We start from the raw sequence: 23,225 nt of genomic DNA, 5'->3' as shown, positions 1-23,225 counted from the left end.
GAGAATTCTTTTCTTCATCTGGCAGTGCTATTTGCTTCATTTAAGGCTGAAAATCATTATCATCAGTAGTGGTTTTGACTCTACTGTTGAGCATATGCCTCTTGTAAGTCATTCCATTGCTTCCAGTCTTGAGCACTTTGAATCCATAGGTTGATATCGTCCGAACATCTTGTTGGAGGACGTTCTCAATTATGATAAGCATCGTGTCTAGGTCTCCATTCTAAAATTTGTGACGGTAGTTCTTTTTGACAGCAGACTTGTTAAAACTTGCGATGTGGAGAACACACGCAGTGGAGAAAGCAAGGATTGGTCAAAGGAATAGAGATGGAACTCCGGACGGTTGGCCTCCACTCAACGCTCAATGGTCCGTCAATCAGCACTAGCGAAACTCCATTCTCTCTTGTTGCGTACGCTGTCGATAGAAGAGGAACTTGTAGTGGGAGTGCGTTTGTACGGAGCGCTGACGGGACGTGACGATGCACATCGTTACAAATTTTCTTGGTTCATCTTCCGTCTCTGACTTTGGCAACATGGCCTGCCCAGTTCCATTTTACTCTGTAATTATTTTAACTGTGTCCGTAACACCAGTTTTTCTCCCAATTGTTTGATTGAAAAATTTGCCTTTGATGGATATATTTAACATTGGCATCTCAATTACTGTTGAAGAATCAGTGTTTCTGCTCCGTACGTTAGAATCAGAAGCACACACTGTTAAAAGATCTTCCTTTTCAAGCGCATGAAAATATCTGATCTACAGACTTTCCTCATTTTTTTCCCTCAATTTGACATTTGTACCCCCGTTGTTCAGTTCTGTATCTCTTCTAACTTTACTGAAGAATGCCAGCGCATCCATTTGTCTCAATATCTGTTTGTATCCTTACCAATATTATCAGTTTGTCAAGAATTCCGAAATATTTCTGTTTGATATATCTTGTTTTGTATGAGCTTTCATAAGCTGCCTTGAAATTTGGGAATAGGTTAATGGAGTTAAAGGAGTCGATACAAAGAATATATCTTAGTACAAACATCTGGACCAAATGATGGGTGCAATAGAGCTGTAATCCATTCTTTATACATACTCTAATCTTTCCATATTCTTAATATAACTTGTAATGTTGATTGGTTAATTGTCTACCTCTTCATCTGGATTTCATCATTTCTGGATGGGTCGTTCTGACTGGGGTATATAAATGTAATCTTTGTTGTATTCAAGTTAAACATGATTTAATGTTACCATTTTTAGATCTGGAGAAACCAACAGCAAAGAATCTATAAAACGAAAACGTAAACACAGATCCAGAGTGTACAAAATCGTACGACGTTTAGAAAGGAAATATCCAGAAAAACCACTACGAGGATGCTACGTCGACGTATCAGACATAAAGTTGGATAAAAAGTTTAAATTTGTTAACAATACTGTTTTTTTGAAGTCAGAAGGAAGACAAAAATATGTCTGCTATGTTTGTACGAAGAGATTTAATAGTGCTTTTGACATGTACAAACATAGAGATACTCACGACATTAACGATGAACCCAACATAGCGTTGCTGTCTTCAAATCTAGAGACCACTACTCATAAAAGAATCAAAAAGATCTTTAAACAATTCAGTAATCAAGAGGCAAATATAACAAATGCTGAGCTAGTGGAAAATAATGAAACAAAAAATGATGCAGAAGACAGTAATAATAAAGATACTAGAAAAGTTGAAGCATTAAAGATTTATCTCAGGGCTCAGGAGATGGATAAAATCGAAAAAACCGAGTCACTAGAAAACAGTCAATCGCAAAATGATACAGAAAACAGCAAAACTGAAGATACTAGAAAAGTAGAAGCATTGAAGATTAATCTCAAGACTCAAGAGGTAGATAAAATTAACAACATTGTGCCAATAGAAATCAGCAAACCGACAATTGATACAAAAGACAGCAAAACTGAGGATACTAGAAAAGTCGAAGCATTGAAAATTTATCTCAAGACTCAAGAGGTAGATAAAATCAACAAAATTGTACCAATAGAAAACAGTAAACCACCAAATGATACAAAAGATAGCAAAACTGAACATATCCGGAAAGGTAAAGCCTTGAAGAAGATTTATCGGAAAAGAAAAAGATTAGTCGTGAATATACTAAAAGATAAACCTATTGAAAAACTTTTAGAAAACATAAAAAGTCGAAAAGGGATAGAAGATAAGAACGAAAGATCTGCATTAGAAAGTAACTTAAAGGACATTTCTTTCAGAGAATCAGCATGTCAGATTAACAATGTTACGTGTAATACCAAATCAGATACTAATAGACAAAAGACAAAAAGAGAAAGGTCGAAAGAAATTGGAAGTGATCATTTTTGTCGTAGTTCCAATGTAGATAATTGTGACTTGAAACAAAGCTTTTTAAAAGAACCAAAATGTAGGGGAAATGGTGTGAATGCACAGAAAACTGATTCAGCGACTTTGGAGATGAAAGAAAGTAAAACTGATACTTTTGGGCAAACTTTCACTTTAGAAGAATCTGGCTTGAAGGAATCTTCTCTCAAAGAGTCGGGATGTGAGGATAATGGTACAACTGTATATAAAAGTGATTTAGAGACTTTTAGAAACTCAGGATGTGACATTAATAATTTATCTGTACATAATAGTGATTCCGATACTAATAGTTGCGTAAGAGAGGAGAAAGAAAGTAAAATTGATGGTTGTTATGATAACATAACATACAGTCAACGTGATAACCAGATGGAAAATACAAGTATTGATAAGAAAGCAATAAATAATGTAAGGCAAAATATCCAATCTACATCTGAATGTTATATACCGACTGGTGATGTTGACAATAACAAAAAGACTGAATTAATAGATGTTCACAGAGAATCCAATAAAATTTGTTCTAGATATAGTTATGAGGACTGGTTGGCTTTTGAGAGTAAAAATATGACAAATACGGAAGAGTTGGATGTTTCTGAAGATAAGTCGAACAATTATGATCCAGGCAATAATGACGAATGCTCAAACATAGTTTTACAGAATGTGGATATTGAAAAGCTTGAAACAATAGGTGTTGTTGAAGAGTCAAATAACGATTGTAATATAAACAGTGAGGGCTGTTTAGAGGTAGATTTTCAGAGTGTAGATATTGAAAACTCGGAATCAAATAACGATTGTAATGTAAATAATGAGGGCTGTTTAGAGGTAGATTTTCAGAGTGTAGATATTGAAAACTCAGAACTAATAGATATGGACAAAAAATCAAATAACAATTGCGCTCCAAGTAGTGAAGACTGTTCTGGGTCAGCTTTTGAGAATGGATATATTGAGGAAGAACTTTTAGTTCCTGATATCGGCCAAGAAGAGATTGTGCAAAGCGATAATGATACCGAGGAGGAGCTAGATACTGACGACAAAGAACCAGAAGAAGCTGCAGATATACGTTCTTATGAGGGGCCTATAGAAGTTGTAGACCGTAACGAATATCTTAAATTGAACAAAGGTGATATTAAAAGCGTGGAAACTGTTCTTGTCTTTACAAGTAATGATGGTAATGTCTTGAATTTGAGTTATCTTCAATCGTATGAATCAGATAAACATAATACGAAGGATACAGGTGAAAAAACTTCTTCGGTTCAAAGTAATGTAAATAATAATCGGGAGAGAGATAAAAAACCTCCTTCAGTTAAAAATAGAAAAGGCAGGAAGAAACAAATTGTCAGTTCAAAGAGGAACTTTATGTGTAAGCCTTGTGGTATTCACTTCGAAAATTTTAAAACCTTTGTACACCATTCACATAGCCGACTAAGCAGTCAAGATTGCTTATTTTATTGTAAATATTGTGATAAGGAATTTTCCAATGCCAAAGAATTGTGCCGTGATATATGCAGGCATTCTTACAGCTATAACTTTTTTAGTTGTTGTTTTTGTTCCGCTACAAAGCTTAAATACTTTAACACGTTTATGGAAATCCGGTCACATTTGATAAATCATCATAAATATGGTGGAACTACTATGGGCTATGTAAAAGTCTTAAAGATATACTATAGTCGTGGTCCTTATGAATGCCGAATACACATTTGTAAAAACTGTTCCTATATTTTTGAAACGAAGCAAAGTTTGCGATTGCATAAAAAAATTTGCCCAAAACCTAACGCGAATGACGCTTCCAGTAGTGATAAGAAAAATAAAAAAGATAGTCGAGATAAAGCAACACCCTCTTGTTCTGTTGAAAATATTAGTAACGTAGATCTGGAGAACTCTATTGATCTAAGTCAAGATAAGATCGTTATTATGGTGGATAATGTTCCGGTTTTAGCTAAGTTGGATTATTGTGCAGAAACGTTAAAAGCTGCAAATACAACTTCAGTTTCAATAGAACAAAATGAACAGAAAAGGAGAGATAATAAATGTAAAGAAAATGTACGAAAACACAAAAAGTTATCAAAAAGAAAATCTAGTTAAACCATTTAGAAAGTATGTGGAAATTTAAAAAATGTTTACTAAAAATTATCCTACCTTAACGCCTTTCTTGATAACACTGTTTTGTCCCAAATTTTTTATTGACTGATTCTTATAGTACATTTTACACTGAAACCACAAATGGTAATAGTTTTTTTTTGATCAAGTATGTTTTTCTTGTGATTGTCAAATGCAAATAACACATTTTTTTACCTATTTACACCTTTACGGATATGAGTTTACTACATTAAAAGTTGGATGTTAGGGATTTTCTTGAGTATTTTGCTTCGGCTGGGTGTAGCCGACTGAATGGTCATCATCGCCTTTAAAAAAATCCAACACAGTTTCAAAATAGGCCGCTCGAAAAAAAAATACATATCTTGGGTTCCACTGGACCAAATTTGCTATTATTTTTTTAAACTTTGATACAACGTTAAAATAATAACATTTATCGTATTTTCATTCCAAAATCATCGAAAAGAAAGTAATTAATGACTACGAGATGTACAAATTTTTGCTTAAGCTGCCTTTTTATTGTTTTTTTTTATTTATTTATTCAAAATATAATTATATTAAATACATGTTATTTATAAACATTATTAAGTTGTTATTTATAAACAATGTTTCCCTATACTCTTATTAAATTTAAATAAATCAGTTTTTTAGTATTAAAAAATTATTTTTAGAACAAAATATCGTATATATAATATATTATAAGAAATTATAACTTCTTAAAGTTTAAACAATTCATTAACCTTCATCGGATGTTCTTCGTCTTCTTCCTATGCCGTCCCCATTAACGGAGGTTGACGACCACATTTCTAAAAGTTTCTCTGTCTTTTATATAATAATTCGTCTACAGTCATGTTTGTCCAGTCTCGATTATTTCGTAGCAATGACTTCCTCTTTCTACCTATTCCCTTTTTGCCATCGACTCTACCCTACATAAGACTATATTTATCATTCCTCAGTATGTGTCCAAGGTATGCAGTCTTGCGTACTTTTATTGTTCTCAACAATTTTTTGTCTCTACCCATCCTTCTCAGCACTTCCTCATTGGTGACCCTGGCAGTCCATGGAATTCTCAACATTCTCCGGTATATCCAAAGTTCAAAGGCTTCAAGCTTTTTAACTATTTGCGCTTTTAACGTCCATGTTTCTACCCCGTACAATAGTTGCGACCAGACGTAACATTCAACAAACCTCAGTCTCAGCGCAGTATTCAGATTTGTGTCACAGAACAATTGCTTGAATTTTAAGAACGCTGACCTTGCCATTTCTATTTGGACCCTGATCTTTTGGTCTGGATCTAATTCTGTGTTGATCTAAGCTCCCAGATATTTATATTTAGTCACTCTCTCTATTTGCTGTCCACCAACAGTTAGCTGTTCATTATTGGACTCCTTGATACTATCATAAATTTGGTCTTATATGTGTTGATGTCAAGTCCCATTTGAATGCATTCACTATTTTTTGCATCTAGTAAAGTTTCTAGTTCTTCTATACTCTCAGACATAATTACCGTGTCATCTGCAAATCTCATGGTGTTTACGATTTCTCCACCAATTCTTATTCCCTCTTTTCTTTCCCATAAGGCTTTTCTGAATATGACCTGTGAGAACACGTTGAAAAGCGTCGGAGACAAGAGCATCCTTTCCCGACCCCTCTCGCAATCGGTATATTATTTGTTTCTATATCGTTCATCTTTACTACTGTTTTCTGGTTCCAGTATATAGCCTTAATAAACCCAATGTCTTTTTTGTCTAAATTGATGTTTTTTAATTCATCTATTAACTTCATATGCTGGTCTCCGTCAAAGGCCTTCCTAAAGTCTGTGAAGCGTACATATGCACTCTTGTTATATTCCCGACATTTCTGCAAGAGTACCGTCAACGCAAATAATGCCTCTCTTGTACCCATGCCTCCTCTGAAGCCAAACTGCGTTTGATCTGTCTGCTCCTCACATTTCTTATAAATTCGGTTTTGAACCATTTTCAAGAGAATCTTTAAAGGATGGCACATTAGGCTTATCAATCTATAGTCATTACATAATTTGGGATTGTTGTTTTTTGGTAGATGTAAAAATATCGATTTAAGCCATTCCTCCGGGATGTTGCCCTCTACATATATGTGGTTGAGAATTCGGGTGAGTCTCTTTTTATTACCGTCATCTAAGGCTTTTAACAGTTCAACTGGAATTTGATCAGGACCCGGTGCTTTTCCTTGTTTTGCATTCTGTAGGGCATTCTTTACTTCTGAGGGTAAAATTTGTAGGTATTGTTCTTCTTCACCTATATCTTGTTCATTTTGTCTCTCGTCATGTAACAGATGGATTATCTGGAATAAACGTTTATTTTTTCGAAGAGTTCCACAAGAGTTATATTCTTCTCCCATAACTTATCTGCAAGTTGTAAATTCGTAAAAAAATTGTCAGTTGTTATTCTAAACCCTCCTTCCAAATGGTCTATCGAATCTAGGTCAACTCTTTGGCATTCAGCTTTGTCCGCCTTAGGACCTGGTTTTCCTAAAAATTAATAGATTTAAAAATTTGCTTGTTTTCTTATTGGCAATTCAAAAACTTACCCAAATGAATTTGCATGTTTACAATAAAAGAGGTAGTGCAGTCCACAAGGGTCCATATCTGTAATCCGCACTTGTCAGGTTTGCTCTTCATATAACCTCGGAATGGTACTTTACCCCTAGAAGGCACGAGCTGCTCATCTACATACAGATGGTCGCCTGGATTAAGTGATTTCTTACAATTAGAAATAAAAATATTACATACATCTCTTATTGGGACCAGTTTATCTACTGATTTTCGTTCTTGTCTGGTTTCAAGATTGTCAAAACGCATAAATGAAGTTATTTGTTTAAACCTATCTCTAGACATAGCAGCTGGTATTATAGGACGACAGAGACGTGCAATATCGTCACACCAAAGCATATTGATCGCCTCTTTCGATCCATGAAAAGCTCCAAGTATAAGCAATACTCCAATATAGGCTTGAATTTATACAGAATCAACGCAAACATACACTTTAGTTTTATTTGGGTTGTCACTATTCCATTTATCGTAATACGCTTGAGCTTTCCGATTAGTTTCCATGACAATTATACTTAGAATTTCGTCTAAAAAAAAACAGAAGGAAACCGTTTTAATACTTGATATATCATCACTGTAACTTTTAAGTCCTAGAGCATGTCTACGAATATTGGCCTTTGCGCGTTTCACTTTTGTGTTTTTTGGCAACCCTGACCACTCAGTTCCATCTTTAGATATATATATATACCGGTAAGTCTTCCGAGTTAGTAACTGTTGGTTCATTTTGCTCTATGCTTTGATCAATAATAAGTTCATTTTCTTCTTCTACCTCTGTTCTATTGTCTTCATCTTCTAAATCACTTGCTGTATTCTCATTAATATCAAACTCTGGATCATTGCTTTCAAGTAAACGTAAAAGTTCATCTTCACTCAGTTGCTTTCTGCTAGATATAAATGAAACGTAACTCATGTTCAGAATTTTATGCACTATTCACAAATACAAGAAACCAACTGACACTGGAACGCAGTTCGGAGAATTCTCCATTTAAACATGTAAAACTCATTGTCGGTAAATGTAAGGGGAGATCTAGGAGGTATCAAAGAAAGATAAGAACTAACAAACTTTGGTCTGAAGGGCCAAATATATAAAAGATATGGAAGTTTAATTATTGGTTAAACATTGTCAACATACTATATAAATAAATACAAAATATATTCCGTGGAAATAGTCCACTCACTTACCTATAAGTCTGATTAAGTCTGATCCTTTTCCTCTGGTCGAAATATAGCAAAGCAAATGTTTAAATCAATATTTAATTAGGGAACGTGTTGGTGGCAGAAAAACGAAATGCGTAAGTTAAACAAAAACAATATATTGAACAATAATTCGACAAATAGTTGAATCAAAACAAAAACATTAAACAGTAATGCATAAACAGCATCGAAAAATACAAAAAAGGTACCAATGAATAACACATAGTTGGCTACATACGAAAATAAACAATAAATAGATAAAAAAAAGTACCTTCTTCTTCTTATGGTGCCTATCCGTTACGGATGTTGGACACTGACATGGCTATTCTGACTTTGTTGACTGCTGCCCTGAAAAGTCCGGTAGTGGTTAAGTTAAACCATTTTCGCAGGTTATGTAGCCAGGATATTCTTCTTCGTGCTGGACCTCTTTTCCCATGCACTTTACCTTGAAGTATGGTCCGAAGTAGGTTGTATCGTTATTCATTGCGCATTATATGGCCCAGGTATTCTAGTTTGCGACGTTTTATGGTTACGACTAGTTCGAGCTCTTTACCCATTCTATGTAGTACTTCTTCATTGGTATCTCTGTCTATTCAGGAAATCCTCAACATACGTCTATAGCACCACATCTCAAATGCTTCGAGTCCCTTCAGTGATACTTCAGTTAAGGTGATTCCACGCCATATAAAAGAAGGGAGAATACGTAGCATTTTAGTAAACGAACTTTTATTTCCAATTTTATATCGTGGCTGTTAAAGATTTTTTTCATTTTGACGAAAGCTGATCTTGCCTTCTCGATCCTTATCTTAATTTCCGTCGATTGGTCCCACTGTTCATTTAAGTTTGCACCCAGATAACAAAAGTTGGTGATTTGTGTTATAGGTTGTTGGATAACTAGTAATTGACCAGGTGTTATCTTATTTTTGCTTATAACCATGTATTTGGTTTTTTTGTTGTTTAAATCAAGCTCAAACCTGCTACTTACTTCTTCCACCCTGGAGACAAGTGTCTGCAAACCTTCAAGACTGTCTGCAAAAATGACAGTATCATCAGCGTATCTTATGTTGTTCAATCGTTGTCCGTTTATAAGTATTCCCTCGTCTATATCCGTTAGCGCTAGGTTTATAATGTGCTCTGAATATGTATTGAACAATAATGGGGACAATATACATCCCTGTCGCACACCTGTTTTTGTCTTTATGTCGTCTGTTAAGTGATCCCCAACTCTAACAGTTGCAGTTTGTTCGTAATAGATATTGTTTATTATACGGCGATCTCTGCTGTCTAGACCAATTGAATTTAATATTTTCATCAGTTCGTCATGTTTTATTCTATCGAACGCTTTCTGGTAATCAACAAAACACACATATATATCACAATTTACTTCTCTACATCTTTGAAAGAGAACTTGTAGTGCAAAAAGTGCCTCTCGAGTACCCAATGCATCCCTGAAACCGAATTGTGTGTTTGTCATGTGTGTTCTTCACACTTTTTATATATTCTTTTATGTATAATTTTTAAAAAAGTTTTCAGGAGATGGCTCATAAGGCTTATTATTCGATAATCTTTACATTTTTTGGCATTGGGTTTTTTAGGGATTGTTGTACCTTCAACATACACAATATATAGAAAATACATGCAAAAGTAAATCGATCAATAAAGAGAGAATTAAAAACTCAATACAGGAGATAAAAATTGACACTCGTTACTGTCTAGGCTTATCGCGAGATAAAGGATAAAAAAATCAAAATCTTTGTTGCGCAAACAAACGAATCACACTTTATTTTTGAAATTAAGTTTCTGACCGTTTTTAATGAAATGAAATATTCTTACTAAATGTTAAAAATGTTCTTAAAAGTTAAATGTTCTTATTGACTGAAAATCGAGAAATTGAGGTAGCAGCCTTAATTATTTTTGTAGGCAGGTGAAACAGATAGCTCATAAATCAGACAAAGCTTTAGCAATCTCTACGGAGATGATATGGACGTAAACTAATAATTACTTACAGTTGTTTTGTAGATCTGCATACTTTAAATCGCACTGACTTTAAACTTACTATACTATACTAAAGTCTATCAGTATGAAGCATATTAAATTACCGACAATTTAATGTAGTAATAGATATAGATAGATTTAATGTAAGAGATTAGATTAAGGTACTTTCTATAATATTAAGTGCTGACAAAACTTCAAAGAATTTACGGAGGACTTGACGTCTTGACTTTTTGACCACTCAAACAGAAGTGGCTTCGTTCTCTCAAAAATTTAACACACTGCCCCCAAAAGAAAATCTCCCTTTTTCTCATTTCTGCGAAAGGCAAACAGAAAAACACTTTAAAAAAGTTATACTTTGAATTATATTGCTTGGAAACAGTATTCTAAAACTTTTATAAGGATGTGTACCAACTCTATTTAAGATATATGGTGTGATGAATCTTAACCTTTGATCGCGCAAAGGGTTGAATTTTTCTACTCAAGCAGATAAATCTTAACGACAGTTAATTCAATAGGGTACAAGACACTATTGCCAAAACACAGATATGGCCAGTGGCGTATCCATTGTGTATTAAAGGAAATCTTCTTCTTCTTATGGTGCCGTGCACCTATAGTGCGTTGGCGAATTATCTTAAGGTCAGACGTCTGTCTTTTGCGGCATGCAAAAGTTCGCCAGTGTTAGTTACGCCTGTCCAGTTCTTTATATTTCGCAGCCACGACATTTGTTTGCGACCTACTCTTCTCTTGCCCTCAATCTTTCCTTGGATAATTAGTTGAGGGATTGCGTATTTTTCCCCTCTCAGGATGTGGCCCAGGTATCCAATCTTTCGTGCCTTGATCAAGCTGAGCAATTCTCTCTCAGTATTTGCTCTTCTTAGGACTTCCTCGTTTCTCACCCTATCTGTCCATGATATGCGGAACATTCTTCGCAAGGTCCACATTTCGAAGGCTTCCAACTTGTTAATGGAAGATATTTTCAACGTCCATGTCTCCATGCCGTATAACAATATGGACCATACATAGCACTTAACCATTCTGTAACGGAGATTGAAGGAAAGATTGCGGTTACAAAGTAGCGGTTTAAATTTAAGAAAAGCTTGTCTTGCTTGTTCGGTACGGCATTTTATTTCTTGTTGAGGATCCCATTGGTCATTCACCATCATTCCCAAGTATTTGAATGTTTTCACTTGCTCGATTGGAGCATTATCTACGTGCAGTTGTACTCTGAAAATGCGCCCTTTCTTATTGTCATGCATTTTGTTTTTCCAGCATTTATCTTCAGGCCATATGTTTTTCCTGTGGTGTTTATTTTATTTAGTATCAACTGCATATCATGTTCGTTATCTGTGATTATTGCGGTGTCGTCAGCGTAACGAATGTTATTTATCGGGTACCCGTTGACCTTTATACCACAATCAGTGCCTTCAAGTGCCTCTGCAAAAACATTCTCCACATAGAGGTTGAACAGCATAGGAGACAAAATACACCCCTGTCGCACCCCTCGTAAAATTTCGAATTCCTCTGTGTTTGTTGATTTGTTCAGCCTCACACGTGCCTTTTGATTCCAATAGAGATTCTGGATAACTCTTATATCTTTCTCATCAATATCAGCATTGTGTAGCATTTTTATTATTTCATCGTGTTTTACGGTGTCAAAAGCTTTTTCGTAGTCGAGGAATGTGATGACTATATCTTTTCGTTGGTCCATACAGTTTTGTACCAGGGTATTCAAGCAGAATGATGCTTCGCGCGTCCCGAGTCCCTTCTTGAAAACAAATTGTGTCTCGCCGCTCAGCTCTTCTAGTTTTCTGAACATTCTTGTGTGGAGTATGCGAAGAAATATTTTAAGTAAATGACTCATCAAGCTAATCAGTCTGTGGTCCTTGCACCTTGTCGCTCTTTGTGATTTAGGGATCATTATGAAGGTTGAACAAAGCCAATCCGTTGGAATGTGGCCGGTGTCATATATGGCATTGAAGATTGTTACCAGAGTGTCGATGTTGTCATCATCCAACAGTTTTAGGGCTTCCGTAGTAATGCCATCCGGTCCAGGGGCCTTGCCCAGTTTTGCTATTTTTATAGCGTACTCCACCTCGGCGCGAATAATCGGAGGACCGGACAAATTACCATTAATAAGACCATTAAAGGAAATAAAAACATAAAAAACTAAACTAAAAACATGTTACAATTTTTTTTTGGATAATTTTGCAATGAAAATACGATAAATGTCATTATTTAAACATGATACAGCAGTTTAAAAAAATAGCAAATTTGGTCCATTAGAACCCAAGATATGTAATTTTTTCCGAGCACTCTATTTTGAAACTGTTTTCTGTCTTCGTTTTAAATGTCCAGTACAGGCAACTTTATGACACTCATGATTAATTTCGGATCAAAAATTCCACATACTTTTTAGATGCTTCTAGAGACTTATGCCCCAAAATATGCCAAATAATAATAAAAGTGATCGACCGATAAACGAATCGAATGACCACCTTGTATAATCTCCGGAGAAAACGATTTATTTATATTTGAACCTCTTGAAATACTGGATTTGTTTAAGAATCTTCCAAAGCTTATGACAAAGCAATTGGATAAAAGTATTTTGCTGTGATTCTGTAGATAGTATTTGTATAATGTTTAAAGTAGGTTCACTAATTCTGATTAATATATTTTTGAGGATAGGTGATGCAAAAATTCACTGAATGCTAAAATAAAAGGGACGCTTCTAGAATTATTATTGTTACTCATTATCCATTACCAACCTTATCACAACTTGAAAGAAACATTGTAAATTGTTTTTTATTTACACACTTTTGTTATCTCGAAAATATAATAGTCAGATACTGGATAAGTTTATTTTTTTCTTAATTTCTTTATTATTAGAATGTTGGTTCTTTTTATAATACTATTTTACTGTTTATACAAATGTGTATATTATTTAGTAACTATGCCCTGTGTTTAAAATAAATATTTTTTTAAAATAAAGGCGGATTTAATTTTGCCCAAACAGTCCTTTTGTCACGGCATGTAATTTTTGAGGCCAAAAAGATAGTAACAGGATGAACACATTTTATACTCCGCCAAAAAAGTATCGCATCACTTATAAAATTACAAATATTTCTGACAGCATTTGGTTAATTTAAACTACACATATGTTCAAAAGTTTGGAATATTGGAATATTTCATCTTTTTATCGATTTTTATATATAAAATCTTCTGAATAGTTAAACATTATTTTGTTTTAATTATCAACAATACTAAATAAATCTTAAAACCAGATAAACGATGTGCAAAAAAATTATTTATTCTATTGGAGTGAAAAGCTTGTGTACAATGTACAACTTACATTTAAAAATAAATTAGTATAAAAAAAAATAATTTTTAATAAAACTAATAATTAGTATTTCCTCCATTGGCCTGTATGCATGCCTGTAGGCGATTTGGCATGCTGCCCATTACCTGGTCGAGCTGGGCTTGCGGAATTCTCTCCCATTCTTCACGAGCAGCATCTTTTAGTTCTCGAAGTGTAATAGGGGGGATTGTTTCGCTTCTTGATGCGTGTTTTGAGAATGCCCGAAGCATGTTCAATAACGTTCATGTCGGGGGAATTCGAAGACCACTGTAATGTAGATATTCCTTCTTCCAGAAAATTTTGTACTGCTTCTGTTCGATGAGGAGGTGCATTGTCATGTATAAACACAAATTCATCATCCACTGCTCCTCGGAATAGACGTACGACAGGATTTAAAACTTCCTCTATGTACACAGCACCAGTGACTCTTCTCTCCAGAACCAGCAGTGGCGTCCGTGTACGACTCATAATACCACCCCAAACCATAATACTGCCATTTTCAAATGGGACACGTGGTTGGGCTGTTTCTAGTCGGGCTTGTCGTCCTGGGCCCTCCAAACCAGTGTTCTTCGCGAATCAGATACCAAGCCAATCATCCCAAGAGAACATCACGTTATTCCAGTTAGGACCATGATGTACCATTTCTCTAGCCCATTGCAACCTTACTATTTTGTGTTGGTAGGTTAGTTTAGGAACACGTAGTGGTCTTCTACGATACAAATTTACCGCATTTAGTCTGCGTGTTATTGTTTGCCGTGAAATATTCAGTCCTTGAATCCTAGAAATTTCTCTGGATATACCACTTGTAGATTCCAGACGATTTCTACGAGCTATCAATGTTATTTGCCGGTCTTGTGCTGCTGTTGTACATCGACTTCTACCACTTCTGGGTAGATCCTTGGCGTCATTTGTATCTTGGATTTTTTTTTTTTTTTTTTGATACAGCACTCTGAGCAACATCAACAATATTCGCGATATAACTTTGACTAAAGCCCTGTTGTAACAAAGCAATTACTCTAGATCTGTCTAAATGAGATATCACGTTTCTAGTCATTTTTAAACGGCTCAATTCAAATTTAAACAAAGACTGAAATAATGTGTAAATACGCTAATCAGTTGAATGTGACCAAAATCATACAAAAACGATTCAAATTTTTTATCATTTTCATTTAAAAACGCTCTAGAATGAATGTCAACAACAGTTTTAAAACTACCATAGGCGTAGATACATTATTTGTACATATTCCAAACTTTTGGACATGTGTGTATTTCTTTCTGGCCCTTCAGAATATTAAGGCTAGAATTAATATTAAAAAGAAATTTGTAAATACAGCTTAATGTTTAAGAAAGAAAAAATGTTAATTGCTATTTTGTCTGGTTTTTATATTATCAGTCTTTATTTTACTTTTGTAAAAAGTATACAGTTTGCGTTTAATTTAAAATTTCGTATTAAATATTGAGTATGAAAGGTCGTGACAATATAAATTTAAATTTAACGAGATATTAGGTGGTTAGAATAATTTCCCTCATTGAAGACGGAAGGAGTCAGAGATATGTGGCAAATTTAGTGGGTGTAAATCAGTTGACAGTACCACCAGTGGCATTAAGGTTCCGAGAGACTGGTCTTTATGAAAGACGAGCTGTAGCAGGTCGGCCAAGAGCAACTACGAATGTGGACAATAGATTTTTAGTCCTTCAGGCTTTGCGTCGAAGACAAGTGACTGCAAGTCAAACTTCAACCCAGCTTAGCTGAGACTCGAAATGTACGTGTGTCTTCAGAAACTGTTAGGCACATCTTAAGACAGTCTGAAATTAGAGCCAGAGTAGCTGCCACTGCCCCCAGACTTACAAGGGAACACCGTATAGCACGTCTAACATTTGCAAGAGAGCACGTAAACAGGAATATCGATGAGTGGGGTAACATACTCTTTGCGGATGAAGAATATCAGTTTATAGACGAGATGGCGAGCGTAATTTTCAATGCAACCTAAGATCGGCGACAAACTTTGGAGGAGGATCGATTATGCTCTGGATTGGAATATCTCTTTGGGGTCAAACCGAATTGGTACAGCTAGATGGAGGATCCTTAACTGCTGATAGGTACATTAGATAAATTTTGGAGATGCATGTTGTTCCGTACGCCCCATTTATTGGTAATGACTTTGTTTTAATGTATGACAATGCACGCCCACACGTCGGAAGAATCGTTACCGAATACCTTCAAGAGGTAAATTTACAAGTTTTGAATTGGCCAGCACACAGCCCGGACTTAAACCCAATAGAACATATTTGAGATCATCTTTACAGAAGAATGAGATTTGGTAATGTGACCCAGCTAATCTTCAGGACCTACAACGGTTGTTAACCGTAGAATGGGATAATATCCATCAAGATTATCTAAGAAGATTAATTGAAAGTATGCCACAATGTTGTCTCGATGTTATAAGAGCTAGAGGAGGCAATACGTCTTACTAAATTATCATTACTTTTGATTTTTATTTTTTTTATTCAATGCTGTTTGTGCGCTTACTTCTAATTTATGAAATAAATTAAATAAAACCTTTGTTTTTCGTACATTCTGCATTTTTCTTTTAATACTTGTAACCTACTCAAAAAACAACAGTAAAAATGCATGTTTTAAATTATTGTTAATACAAAATTTATAGTTTCATAGGTGATGCGATACTTTTTTGTCGGAGTGTATAATGAAGGAAATATATAAATAATTAAAGGAAAAATAATTTACGGACGATCTGAGGAACATTTAGGTCTACTCAACCTTTACCGACTAACCTAATTATAACATAACCTAATTATCACAATGTAGAAAATAATAACCAATTAATAAAAAGTGTAACAACTTTTATTATTAACCCTCCGTTAATCGCCCCTATTTCAGGAAAGTGTCAACTCGCTTGGTGTCTGTAGCACCCCATTATTTGATCTTACTTTTTGTTTAAAGTAATAAAACCCAAATGTTTTTTTTATATTTTATGTATATATAATGTTCACAGTTTGTTACAAAATAAAACTATTTATTTCAACAATTATGATATTCTACATATGTAGTCGTTGAATTTTATAAACATAGATTTTAGGAATAAATTTAAACACAACTGAGAAAGAAAAAAAAATAAAGTAAAAAAGATAAGACCAAAAATTTTTTATTATACATAAAGAACAATAAACAAACTTGAATAAATTCACTGGCCTCGGTAGCATACATCACATATTGTGTTCATATAGCTTAGGCACGTATTTTTATTGCTATTTTTGCAACAACTCTTACATTTAATGTTACTGGTTGTTGCTGCATTATCTAGGACTCGTTTTAGAGAGTTTGTGACCTAACTCTCTGAAACGAGAGACTCTCTAAGAGATTTTACTTGTGACCTAACTTCCATCTGTGGTTTCACCAGACTAAATCCAATCTCTTCTAGAAACTTTAATCTGGGAATTTTGTTAGTTGGATTATAAGAGAAATAAACGATGTGGGACATAAGGATATTCTTCTTCTGATGGTATTTGGTCAGAGCTCATACATTCATCAAATAGTTTGAGTAATCTTGCTTGTTCTAACTCATATTCGTCCGTTTTTTCTAAAAAGTAATATTGAAAATATTATATAGACACAATACTTGTTTAGACTTCCATGCAAGTGTAAAAAGAATAAATATACACTCTGGGCCAAAATTAACCGGCCACCTTAAAAATGGGTAATTTTTGATTTCTTATATCTCCTAAACCTGTTGTCCGATTTAAGTGATTTTTTTAATATGTTATAGCCTTATTCCTTGACAATATCTTCATAATAATATTGTTGCTAAACAGGTACATTTTCATTGTATACCGGGTGTACAAATCAAAATGTGTTTTTGTCTTAAAGTTTGCATCACCCTGTGGAATATTTTAGCATTTGTAGAATACTGAAATTAAATCGTAACTATAGCCTCATGCTTTCTTAACATTTTGTTTTTTGATTGATTCGTTTATGTTGGATAATACAAAATTTAGGTGCTTTTAACAACTAGACATGTTTTTTATCAATTTTTATCTCAGCGGAAGAGAAAAAATAATCTTTTTGAAAAAAAGTCATTTGTTACAGTAAAAATCCAATGAATAAAATCTTCGAATATAATTCAAATTAACAATATTTTGGAAATCAAAGTCTAATTGAAAAAAAAAATGGGTATCAATAATGGGTGTTTCCCCCTCTAGCCCTTAGGACTTCTTGGAGCCGGTTTGGCAATAGATTCATGATGTCCTGAATATCAGATTGGGGGATATTGTGCCACTCCTCTACCGCAGCTGTCTTCAGCTCTTCAAATGATGCAGGGGCTGGTACTCTTGCTCTTACCCGTCTTTTGAGGTTGTCTCAGATATGCTCAATTGGGTTAAGATCGGGACTGTGTGCTGGCCATGGTAGAACTTGAATCGCGACCTCATTAAGGTACTCACGGATAGATCTTGCTGTATGGCAACGTGCATTGTCATGCATTCCGAAGTTATCACCAATGAATGGTGCAAAAGGCATGACATGGTCTTGGAGAACTTCTTGCACATATACTTGGGCATTCACACTGCCTCTACCGAACACAACAAGATCAGTACACGCTTCGTAAAAATACCTCCCCAAATCATTATTGACCCTCCTGGGTAAGCCACTATTTCGGTTATAGCCCATGCAGCAAACCTTTCATTTTGACGCCTATAGACACGTTGGCGTCCATCTGGACCTTTTAGGACTATTCTGCTCTCATCTGAGAACAGTCTATTCTTCAATTCCGCCATAGTCCAGTTAGCATATTCTCGCGCAAAATGAAGTCTAGCCCTAAGTTTATTTCTGACAGTCTTCTTCCAATCGTTTGTCTAATCACACTAACGTTTGTCACCTCAATAAGAGACCTACGAGCTTCAGGAGCGGTGCAAAAGCGATTTCTCAATACTTTAGTGACAATGAAGCGGTCATCTCGAACTGAAGTGCACCGTTTTCGGCCATGACGTGGCCTGCGGTTGTACGATCCTGTATGCCGAAATCGTCTGGCATCTTGTACCGTAGTTCTGGGTACATCGAGTATACCAGCGATATAACGTTGACTGTAACCAGCATCAACTAAAACCACTGCCCTAGCAGCATCAGTTTTAACGAGTGGCATTTTTAAAATCACAAGCAATAAAAAAGCACTGAAATTTCAACTTAAACAATATTCGCTCACATTGACATAATTTACATTACAATTTTAATTTTTAATTTTAATTTTAATTACAAATTGTTCAAGAATTGTTATTAACATGGAAACAGATTTGCAACAATGTCGTACAACAACTATATATCAAAAATCCTTCGATAACACAAATTTAGGAAACAAACTGTCACAGGTACTGTAAACAAAACAATAATAAAGGTGGAGGGGTTAATTTTGCTGGTGAATTAAATCGTCTGTATTGATGAAAAACATGGATAGTTGTTAAACTACCTAACTTTTGTATTATCCAACATAAGCGAATGAATCAAAAAACAAAATGTTGAGAAAACATGAGGCTATAGTTAGGTTTTAATTTCAATATTTTGTAAATGCTAGAATATTCCACAGGGTGATGCAAACTTTAAGAAAAAACACAGTTTAATTCGTACACCCGGTATACAATGAAAATTGACCTGTTTAGCAACCATATTATTATAACGATATTGTCAAGGAATATGGCTATAAGATATTAAGAAAATCACTTAAATTGCAGAACAGGTTTAGGAGATATAAGACATCAAAAATTACCCATTTTTAACTTTTTGACCCAGAGTGTACTTATCGGCAAAAATAAATATCGATGAACAAAATGTAACTTTACTACTTGCGGAATGTTCGAAACACTCCAAACACGTGCTTATGATACAACGACTAAAGGTCGCGGCATATTATCGTGCACGTATAGTTTCCGGCACGTATCGTTTCCACTCCAGCAATTGGGCTGCGCGTTCACATTTTCATACATAGAACGTTTCAGTTTGGTTCGGTGAAGATATGATCTCGCTTTTCTCGACAAAAATTATGTGCAATTGCTCTTCTACTTAACGATGAAGAATGAAAAACTGTGTTAAAAAGAAGGTTTGAAGTACATCCAATGCTAAGAGAAAGGAAGAAGGAATGTGAATACTGGACTTTATACAGAAAATTAATTGATGACGATGAAAAATATTATGGATATTTTGGAATGAATAGGATTCAGTTTAAATATGTTTTAAATTTAATTTCACCTTCAGTTAAAAAACAAAATACTACATTACCGAAGCCATACATATCAAACCAAAAAGTATTTTTAAAAAGAAGAGGTATCACTTCCATACAAAAGTCCTAATTATTTATCACTTTTGTGATTAATTGTCACAAAGCAATAAAAACACATGCATAAATGACAAAATAGCCTCGAAAATTATTTTTTTAAATACACTGTATCAAAATCAAACAAATACCTAAATAAACAACGGGGGGAAAACGACGGACATCTAATTCACATTATCCTTACCAACCGGTTACGACTCGTTACGTAGCCGTCGGCATCAGTAAAATATTGTTTTCAAATATACTGAACGGAAACGTTAAGTGTCTGAAACGCTATGTTCCGGACAGTGTGCGTGGTTCATATTTAAAACCATTTAAATTATATTTTTCGGAAACTAAACGCTATGCTGGAAACGCAACGTGCACGATAATATGGTACGACCTTAACATTACACTGATCAGATTCTTCCAGGTGGTTGAGACGACGAAAATATGCAGCTAAGCAGGCGCACGGCGACAATGGTATTATTGCATAGAAAATATTAACAGCTATTATAGGCATGGAGTGTTCACAACACCTCGCGCGAGTAACGGAGGGTTAATATTTAAAAAAATATTTGTTCAATAGAAGATATAAAAGACAATAATCACCGGTTTGGAAGACGTTTTAGATACAATAAACAATAGTAGCTCCTAATGGCTGTACAACCGTCATTTGTCAAGTCAGTGGAAGGCTAGATTTATTATGTCAAACAAATGCAGTTTAATGCAATACTTACAATAAAACAATCGACATTGTGCTTATTAGTAAAAAGTGGTTAAAAAAAGGCTCAATTATTCTTTTAATGCTTATTCTTATTATTAATATTCTTGTTAGAAGATATAGTGATAATCCCTATGGAAGCGTAGCTATTCTTATTCGTAATACAATTACCTACAATAAACTAAAACTAAATTATAACTTCAATACCGAAATAGAAGACATCAAAACTAAATTTGAAACAATTGAACTAAGTTTTCTATCTATAGTCGGATAATTTTCAATTAAAGGTTCATCTACAAATTTAACTGAGAACTAATGGCCACAGTGTTAAATTACTTACCTAATAAATAGGAATAAAATCATACCGGGGTCGTTTTTCTTGTGTATGCTTCGACAATGTAAGTAAGTGAAATATAAGATAATTCCATAAAATTTGCTCCCGTATCAATTTAAATTGTGCATACCGGTGCGTTTTTCGAGCTTATAGTTGGACAAGTTCAGTTGAATACTTTGAAACATCGGTAAACTTATCAACATTTCGCTCGGCTATATATTTACGTCCTTGGAAAAAAATAAGAATGAGAGAAATATTTTATTCGTTTCACATTCTATATGTGCATAAGCGTGGAGTGTTCTTTTTCTTGTGCATGTGACTTTATTTTATATTTCTTAAATAGACTTTATTCTATTTATTAATTTTAAAATAGTTTTTGAGTTAAGTAAACAACAAATAAATAGCAGAATATTTTGATTGATATTTATTCTTTTTATAGCATTAAGATGAAAGCCGTAGCGGGTCCAAGTAAAGTACAAAGAAAGCGGAAGTTTATATCGGTAGAAGAAAAACAGAATATCTGTAAAGTGTATGAAAATTTAAAAAATACACTTCGTACAGTGGAAGCTGTAGATCGATGTTCATTTTTAACGGGAGTATCCGTGTCGACAATAGAACGCATTATACGTGAAAAAAAGGTGACTGGGATTGTTCAAGCTCCAAAAGTACATTCTCGTGGTAGAAAAAAACTTGAATTGGACGACTACCAGAAATATTTTATACGGTCTACTATTAATTCTTTCCTTGTTGAGAATAAAGCGCCAACCCTCGAATCCATTAGGACAAAGGTAATGGAGAATGGTCTCATTCCAAGAATGAGCAGAGAAACGTTAAGGATAATAATAAAAGAAGATTTAAAATTTGTATATACCAAACGATCAGGTAAATCAGTCTTAATAAAAAAAGAAGATATAGTCTCATAGCGATGAAGATATCTTCGCTCTATTAGAGAGGCTCGTTCTGCCCACAAGAAGATTTATTATCTGAACGAAACGGGGATAAATGCTGGTCACACAGTATCTAAGATCTGGCAAGATACTACTATAACGAGTTATTTTTATTTATTTTATTTTAATGATTTTTTGTTTAATTTTTGTAACGTATAGTGTAGGTTTACCAACTAAACAAAGTTTGTTATTAGAAAAATAATGTTCCATCCACACATATAATTGAAAAATGATTAATGTTATCTAAATTACTGTTATGAACAAAGAAATATGTTCTAGGGTCGCGATATCTTTGAATATTGTATTACCATCAAATTCATACTTGTCATCATATATTACATTTTTGTTGATGATTAAAAATTAAATGATCTGGTATTATTTAATATCTTAGTGAGAATTACATTTACGTAAATGGAAAATCCTCAAAAATGTCATTTAAAGTTTTGCAAAAAAAGTTTTTGCAATCTCTGTGTTCAATTTATCGATGTTATATGATATATATATAAGTTTAAAAGTGTATAAAAACTTGTGCAAACAAGCGGGACAATGAAAGGTCGTTTGTGTTTCCCTAATATTCGGTTAGGTACCAAGAACTATTCGTATATTTCGTTATTTATAGGTAATGGATTTTGACAAGAGCTATCACCTTGTAAATAACAGATAAACTTGTATACTGCATCGGCATGACTCATAGCTCTTGTCAAAATCCATTACCTCTAACTTAGATTTAGAAAGTAAGTATTTGTATAATATAAAAATAAACTTCGGTTTTTCCAGGTAATGTAAATTGTGTAAAAATAAAAGCTATCTATTCAATTCAAAAAATAATGAACGGTCGTTAGGGTAGTTAGTTTTACGCACCCACATCTGATAAACCAGAAATTGAAGTTTTATATTTCTATAAAGACATAAAGGAAGCATAATAGGCGATTTTAATGCCAAAGTCGGTAGGGGTAGATGTGGTAATGCGGTCGGTGATTTTGGTCTGGGTAACAAAAATGAGCGAGGAGAGTTACTAATTGAATTTTGTAATGACCACGATTTCGTCATATCCAATACGTGGTATCTACTCCCACCAAGAAGATTGTATACATGGCGAGCACCAGGAGATCGTCCAGGTCATATGATACTGAATCAAATTGATTACATCTTGATAAACAAAAGATTCCGCAACTATATAAAAATATTGGCCGCTTACCCTGGTGCGGACATTTCGTGTGACCACAACCCCCTAATCGCGAATGTAAGACTTCGATTGGCAAAGGTTAAAAAGCCATCTAATAAAAAATACATAAACACTAGAGAATTAAAGAGAGAT

General features: G+C 34.3%; 1 protein-coding gene across 2 annotated transcripts in view; it reads left to right on the top strand.

Moving 5' to 3' along the window:
• LOC140451388 (uncharacterized) overlaps positions 1-23,225 on the top strand; it is a 227,906-nt gene that overhangs the window by 191,688 nt on the left and 12,993 nt on the right. The window contains exon 6 of one of the 2 annotated variants that reach the window (XM_072545172.1): positions 1,244-10,812. The exons of the other annotated variant lie outside the window; for it this stretch is intronic. Coding sequence (XP_072401273.1) covers positions 1,244-4,442 — 3,199 coding nt within the window. The 3' untranslated portion in view covers positions 4,443-10,812. Of the gene's footprint in view, positions 1-1,243; positions 10,813-23,225 lie in introns of those variants that run through there. 2 annotated transcript variants of the gene reach the window in all.

The sequence above is a fragment of the Diabrotica undecimpunctata genome, chromosome 9 (assembly GCF_040954645.1).
Source record: "Diabrotica undecimpunctata isolate CICGRU chromosome 9, icDiaUnde3, whole genome shotgun sequence".
NCBI lineage: Eukaryota > Metazoa > Arthropoda > Insecta > Coleoptera > Chrysomelidae > Diabrotica > Diabrotica undecimpunctata.
The sequence above is the reverse complement of the archived record's forward strand: the minus strand, read 5'-3'. Positions and strand labels throughout refer to the sequence as shown.